General features: G+C 47.6%; 1 protein-coding gene across 3 annotated transcripts in view; it reads right to left on the bottom strand.

The window, feature by feature from the left end:
* Positions 1-694: 694 nt before the first annotated feature.
* Positions 695-7,817, bottom strand: part of CSTF2 (cleavage stimulation factor subunit 2) — a 19,603-nt gene continuing 12,480 nt past the window's right edge. For 2 of the 3 annotated variants that reach the window (XM_045029771.1, XM_045029774.1), the window contains 3 exons: positions 3,010-3,165; positions 2,451-2,576; positions 695-918 (listed from right to left, as the gene is read on the bottom strand). In XM_045029771.1, coding sequence (XP_044885706.1) covers positions 2,454-2,576; positions 3,010-3,165 — 279 coding nt within the window. In that variant the 3' untranslated portion in view covers positions 695-918; positions 2,451-2,453. Of the gene's footprint in view, positions 924-2,450; positions 2,577-3,009; positions 3,166-7,817 lie in introns of all 3 variants that reach the window. The other variant, XM_045029772.1, reaches the window with a different exon arrangement.

Genomic DNA, 7,817 nt, shown 5'->3' with positions numbered 1-7,817 from the left:
TCTCACTGATGGAGTGAACTGACAGGGTTGTTAATGAAAGAAAAATGACACAGATGTGGGCATTTTCAATGGGCCCAGTTGGTGCCTGGCAAGGTTTCCAGATCAACTGGGACATTCTTGGTAAGAGGACATCTTCACCACATGTATGAACCTCAGTAGAGCAGACATAATACAGACCCGGCTCTTTGTCCCACCACAGTGGTCAGGCTGGCCTAACTGTCCCTTGTCATACTCCCCAGAGAACAACTTCAGTGCACCAGCCTTCTCCAGACACGCCAGTTTACTGAGTATCTTCTGCCAGACACTGCAAGTAATAACGGCAGCATCTCATCTGTTCAGCAAATAGCAACAAGCTGCCTAGAGGGACCATCTCTTTCTCCCACCATCCCCTTTAGGAAGAGGCATGTTGAGCACAGATCAGCCTGTAAGAAACCTTCTGTGTGGTTAAGGGAACAAGGCTGGGAACCATGGAGGTCGGTGTCTGCAGGAACAAAGTGACTAATGATCAATCCTGGAGCCAGGACATGCTGCACCAGATGAAGGAATTCCCTAACTATACTGGAGAGCGGCCATCATTCCTGGCCAGGTGAAGGGCTCACACAAGCGACTCAGAGGCCTTTGCCATCTCTAGTGCTTCTGAGTCAGGCACCAAAGGAGGCGCCCGTTGCATGCAGTATCAGGTAAAGTCCTGAACTGTACTCAAATCCTCCTCCAAGTTTATTTCAAATACTGTAAAACACACACACAAAACACAGAATGAAAAGTACGGGGGTTATGCTGGGTGGGAAGAAGGGGGAACCCTTCCCCTGATGGCTGCACCAGGTCAGACGGTGATGAAGTGAAGCTGCTGCCTTGGGTGCCTCCTCCATCCCACAGGTCTGGATCTTCAGGGTTGCTGCCAGGGTCACCAAGGGTCTTCTAAACTATGCAAAAATAAGAGGGATACTTGAGGGGAGTGCATAAGGCCTGGTGACCACGCCATTCTGGATTCCCAGGAGAAATAATTGAGTGTGTCCTTACAGGCCCTGGCCCAGCCCATGGGAATTTCCCACAGCACAAAGGGCAGCTCCTCAAGGAGCAACCCTCCTACATTTCCACAGCCTTGTGAAAGGAGATATCCCTCCTTTAAAGAGATTTAGTGCAGTGGCTGCAGAGGCAGGGTTTTGCTGGGCACCACTAGCCACTGTTGCTGCTCTCTCCAGGACAGCTGAATACAGTCCAGCAATGCACACACGTATCCCACTGCCCGGTCTAGCCCCTCACCCTTCCATATGATGTGCAACACAGGAGCATGCTGCCCACGGCCTCCCACCCAACAGCTGCAGGAGCACTTTGAGGCTCCCCTCCCGCCACAAGCAGGGAGCAAAGACCATACACTTCCCCGGGCAGGATTAACTGAGGCCCATCCCCTAGAGCTGTAAAGGCCAAACCGAGGCTGGTCTGTCTGAGGAGGCCCAAAGAACCTCAGGGAGAGTGAAAGAGCAGGGGGCTATCTGAGAGTCAGCATATCCAGTATGTCAGCAGCAGCTTCACCTGCTACCACCCTTCACTGGGTGACACTGGGGGTTGTGGTAACTAGCAACCTGCTTTACAGAGGGGATACTAAGGCACAGAGCGTGATGTGACGGGCCCCAGATCACACAGTGAATCAGAGGCAGAGCGAGGCCATGCCCCATCTCTCGCTTACAGGAGTATGTGTGTTTATTGTGGAAGCTGTAAGATGAGGGCTGGGTTAGCTACAGTGCCACAAGGCTGGCCACACTGGAACAGACCAGCCCTAACCCAGTACCTGTCTGACACAGAAATCACTGGAGATGCACCAGAGAGAGAAGTGACCCTCCCTACACCACACATAACTAGGTAACCCTATAAGCTCTTAACCTTTCCAGGCTACTGTACTCCTGGCAGGAGTCTGATTTGTTGTGCATACCCCAAGATTCACCTCATTTAAAAACTATTTGCTTACAAAATTAGACATTAAAATACAAGTGTCACAGCACACTAGTACTGAAAAAATTGCTGACTTTCTCATTTTTACCATATAATTATGGATCAATTGGAATATAAATATTGTACTTACATTTCAGTGTGCAGTACAATATAAACAAGTCATTGAGTGAAATTTTAGTCTGTACTGACTTCACTAGTGCTTTTTATGTAGCCTGTTGTAAAACTAGGCAAATACCTAGATGAGTTGATGTACCCCCTGGAAGACCTCTGGGTACCCCCGTTGAGAACCACTGCTACAACGCATGGGAGAATGTGTGGCACCTAACCAGGGCAGGCCATAGGGCATCAAATTCAGTGGCAGGGTTATGGGGTCTTCTCCATTTTACACTGCCCTCCAAACTTCCTTCATCCCCTTAGTTCATACTAGCTGTCCCATCACCTTTCTGGCTACAGCCTCACCCCTCCCTCGCTGCAGTAATGCGGCCTCCACCCCATCTCACCTGTCATGGAGCCCCAGTGGATTTCTGGATCTGCTCCTTTAGGATAAGGATGCTTTGCCTTTGCTCTGGGGGCAACATGGCGATCTGGTCCGCAGTCAGCTGGAGAACCTGCATGATCAGGGCAGCCTGTGGAGAGAGAGGGGAGGATCTGCAATACCATGTGCAAGAGCAATTTCCCAAGAGGAAGGGGGCAGCAAATGGTTACAGAAAAGCCAGTAAAGAGGAAGTTATCCAGAGACCAGGCTGCTGGAGGGAGGGAAGAAGGAAGGCAAAGAGCAGGAGCAGTATAAACTCTCATCAACTGAAAGGACCTGGCTCACTGGCCACGCCCAAAGGAAAAGTGTCAAACCAGCCATCTTGCTGCTGCTTATGAACATTCTCCTGGAAAGCTGCAGGAGCATTAACTCCTCAGGCTGAGTTGGCCCCAGCACAGAAACTACAAGACACTGGAGACTCTTGCTGTGCCAGAGAGAAGGAACGCTGAGTTCATTGCCATGGCAATGGGGTATCCAGCCTCCATCCCCTCCCTCTGAGCCTGAGTTGCCCTTTGTTTACTCACCTTCTCATGATCTTGGGGGGTGACCTGGTTCTGCCCAGGGCTAAAGCCTCCTGGCTGGCCAGCTCCTTGTACCACCGCCCCTGGCATGGCTCCCGCTTGTATGCCTGCCCCTGGCATACCACCTCCTTGTATGCCTGCCCCTGGCATGTTGGGAACCTGTGGGCACAAAGAGATGGGATGAGCTGGGCCCCTCTGTTCTTGTAGAACTGTGAATAGTCTGGATTCAGTCACGGAAAGCACAATGCATGCACTAGAACGTAAAGCAGATAAGTCCCTGGCACCATGAAAGATTGATACCTATATGCCCAGATGGGGGCTGAAAGTGGGGTGCCACCAGAAACAAGGAAATAGGCCCCCCCAAGTTCAAGAGACTGTAGTCCATGTAACCCTGGCAATAACAGCAGAAGGTCGGAGGAAGGGCTGCCTTGTGGCTAAGACGCTGGATTGGACTAAGGATGGTTGGGTTCAGTTCCAAGCTCTGTCACCAACACCCTTGTGATCTTAGGCAAGTCACTGAGGGCCAGACTTGAATGTAAGAATGGCCATACTGGGTCAGACCAAAAGTCCATCTAGCCCAGTATTCTGTCTTCTGACAGTGGCCAATGCCAAGTGCCCCAGAGGGAATGAACAGAACAGGTAATCATCAAGTGATCCATCCCGTCGCCCATTCCTAGCTTTTGACAAACAGAGGCTACTGACACTATCCCTGTCCATCCTGGCTAATAGCCATTGAAGGACCTATCCTCCATGAACTTATCTAGCTCTTTTTTGAACCCTGTTATAGTCTTGGCCTTCACAACATCCTTTGGCAAAGAGTTCCACAGGCTGACTTTGCCTTGTGTGAAAAAATACTTCCTTGTGTTTGTTTTAAACCTGCCTATTAATTTCATTTGGTGACCCCAGTTCTTGTGTTATGAGGAGTAAATAACACTTCCTTAGTTACTTTCTCCACACCAGTCATGATTTGTAGACCTCTATCATATCCCCCCTTAGTTGTCTCTTTTCCTAGCTGAAAAGTCCCAGTCTTATTAATCTCTCCTCATATGGCAGCCGTTCCATGCCCCTAATCATTTTTGTTGCCCTTTTCTGAACATTTTCCAATTCCAATATATCTTTTTTGAGATGGGGTGACCACATCTGCACGCAGTATTCAAGATGTGGGAGTATCATGCATTTATAAAGAGGCAATATGATATTTTCTGTCTTCTTATCTATCCCTTTCTTAATGACTCCCAACATTCTGTTTGCTTTTTTGACTGCTGCTCCACATTGAGTGGATGTTTTCAGAGAACTATCCATGACTCTAAGATCTCTTTCTTGAGTGGTAAGAGCTAATTTAGACCCCATCATTTTATATGTATAGTTGGGATTACTTTGCATTTATCAACATTACATTTCATTTCCTATTTTGTTGCCCAGTCACTCAGTTTTGAGAGATCCTTTTGTAGCTCTTCACAGTCTGCATAAGAATTAACTATCTTGAATAGTTTTGTATCATCTGCAAATTTTGCCACCTCACTGTTTACCCCTTTTCCCAGATCATTTATGAAGAAGTTGAATAATACTGTTCCCAGTACAGACCCCTGGAGGACACCACTATTTACCTCTCTCCATTCTGAAAACTGACCATATATTCCAACCCTTTGTTTCCTATCTTTTAACCAGTTACCAACCCAGAAGAGGACCTTCCCTCTTATCCCATGACAGCTTACTTTGCTTAAAAGCCTTTGGTGAGGGACTTGTCAAAGGCTTTCTGAAAATCTAAGTACACTATATCCACTGGATCCCCCTTGTCCACATGCTTGTTGGCCCCCTCAAAGAATTCTAGTAAATTGGTGAGGCATGATTTCCCTTTACAAAAACCATGTTGACTCTTCCCCAATACATTATGTTCATCTATACGTCTGACAATTTTGTTCTTTACTATAGTTTCAACCAGTTGCCTGGTACAGAAGTCAAGCTTACTGGCCTGTAATTACCGGGGTCACCTCTGGAGCCCTTTTTAAAAATTGGTGTCACATTAGCTATCCTACAGTCAATTGGTACAGAAGTTGATTTAAATGATAGGTTACAACTACGGTTAGTAGTTTTGCAATTTCACATTTTAGTTCCTTCAGACCTCTGGGGTGAATATCATCTGGTCCTGGTGACTTATTACTGCTTAGTTTATCAATTTGTTCCGAAACCTCCTCAAAAGACACCTCAATCTGGGACAGTTCCTCAGATTCGTCACCTAAAAAGAATGGCTCAGGTTTGGGAATCTCCCTGATTTCCTCAGCCTTGAAAATCTAAGCAAAAAATTAATTTTGTTTCTCCGCAATGGCCTTATCATCCTTGAGTGCTCCTTTAGCATCTCAATTGTCCAGTGGCCCCACTGGTTGTTAAGCTCCTGCTTCTGATGTACTTAAAAAATGTTTTGCTATTACTTTTTGAGGTTTTGGCTAGCTGTTCTTCAAATTCTTTTTTGGCCTTCTTAATTATATTTTTACACTTCATTTGCCAGAATTTATGCTCCTTTCTATTCTCCTCACCAGGATTTAACTTCCGCTTTTTAAAGGATGCCTTTTTGCCTCTCACTGCCTCTTTTACTTTGCTGTTTAGCCACGGTGGCATTTTTTGGGTTCTCTGTTTTTTACTTTAGGGTACACATTTAAGTTGAGCCTCTATCATGGGGTCTGTAAAAAGTTTCCATGCAGTTTGCAGGGATTTCTGAAATGAAGTGCTACAGTGTTGGGCTGCTGCGATGTTTTCCCCACCACAGGGATGTTAAATTTAATTATATTATGGTCACTGTTACCAAACGGTCCAGCTATATTCACCTCTTGGATCAGATCCTGTGCTCCACTTAGGACTAAATCAATAATTGCCTCTCCTCTTGTGGGTTCCAAGAGTAGCTGCTCCAAGAAGCAGTCACTTAAACTGTCAGGAAACATTATCTCTGCATCCCGTCCTGAGGTGACATGTACCCAGTCAATATGGGGATAGTTGAAATCCCCCACATTGTTATTATTGAGTTTTTTATTTTTATAGCCTCTCTAATCTCCCTGAGCATTTCAGTCACTATCACCATCCTGGTCAGGTGGTTGGTAATATATCCCTACTGCTATATTCTCATGATTAGAGCATGGAATTACTATTGTGGAAGTGGAGAAAGGGATAAAGGGAATTTGAACATGGAGATCTTAGTTGATCTCTAGGAACAGAGCAAGAGTCAGGCTAACAAAGTCAGGCAGACACTGACTCTAATAACACGAGACTTGAAGGCAGGGCCTAGGCGAGTAGAAAGCGAGAAAGTGAATGGGAACAGACAGTAAGAGACTGTTTTGACCTTGTGTTAGATAAGAACGGAATGTAGACGGTAGCAGAAATTAATGAGAAAAGTGAGATATCAGGAAGAAATATGTATAACAAAATGCAGCTGTTGCTCATTATTATATGTAACAAAAAGGTATAAAAGCTTGCTCTAATTGTTTATGTATCAGAGACCTGCCTGGACAGGGTGAATCCCTGCCAGTGTGATCTCTCTCCTCTTTGCAATTGCTTGAGAATAAAGACTCTCTCTGACTTGCTGTACCCAACCCAAGCATGAAGGCCTGTTTTCTTCCACAATTTGGTGCTGTGACTCGGGGGGGGAAAAAAATTGTGGAAGAAAACAGGTCTCCATGCTTGGGTCGGGTACAGCAATCCACAGCACTATCCATTGAGATTCTATGGTACAGTTTAGTTCATTTAAGATTTTTACTCCATTTGATTCTACGCTTTCTTTCACATATAGTGCCACTCCCCCATCAGCACGAGCTATTCCAGGGGTGGGCAAACTACGGTCCGTGGGCCGGATCCAGCCCCTCAGGGCTTTGGATCCCACCCGTGGGATTGCCACCCCCATGGTGCTGCAGGCCCCGCACCGATCCCAAAAGCGGACGACATCACATTCCTGCAGCCCCTGGGGAAGAAGGGGCAGACGGCTCTGTGCACTGCCCTTGCCTGTGGGTACCTCCCCCGAAGCTCCCGTTGGCTGGGAATGGGGAACCGCAGCCAATGGGAGCTTCGGGGCAGGTACCCACAGGCAAAGGCAGCGCGTGGAGCCCTCTGCTCCCCCTTCCCCAGGGGCTGTAGGGACATGGTGATGGCCACTTCCTGGAGTGGTGCAAGGCCAGGGCTGGAGCCAGGGAGCCTGCCCTGGCCCCGCTGCGCGCCACTGCCACCCCGGAGCCGCTCCAGGTAAGTGGCACCGGGCAGGAGCCCCCACCCCGAACCCCTCCTGCACCCCACATCCTAACCCCCTGCCGCACCCCAACCCCCTGCTGCACCCTGCACTCCCTCCTGCACTCCAACCCCCTTCCGTGAGCCCCCTTATACACCCCACGCCCCTCCTCTGCTCCAGCCCGTTGCCCTGAGCCCTTTCCTGCACACCGCACCTCCTCCCATACCCTGCACTCCCCCCCACACCCCAATCCCAGCCCTACATTCATGGCCCTGCATGCAATTTTCCCACCCTGATGTGGCCCTCGGGCCAAAAAGTTTGCCCACCCCTGACCTATTCTGTCCTTCCAATATATTTTGTACCCTGTGTCCCATTGATTATCATCATTCCAAGTTTCCGTAATGCCTATAATATCAATATCCTCATTTAATATGAGGCACTCTAGTTCCCCCATATTATTATTATTACTTCTATCATTTGTATATAAGCACTTTAAAAACTTGTCACTTTTTAGCTTTCTAACTTGTACAGGTCTTTAGGCACCTAACTCCCACTGAAATCAACAGGACCTAAACACCTCTAAAAAACTGGCCGTTAGTATCCC

Source organism: Mauremys mutica, chromosome 9 (genome assembly GCF_020497125.1).
Source record: "Mauremys mutica isolate MM-2020 ecotype Southern chromosome 9, ASM2049712v1, whole genome shotgun sequence".
Lineage (NCBI taxonomy): Eukaryota > Metazoa > Chordata > Testudines > Geoemydidae > Mauremys > Mauremys mutica.
Note: the sequence above shows the minus strand (reverse complement) of the source record. Positions and strands in the feature narration are given on the sequence as shown.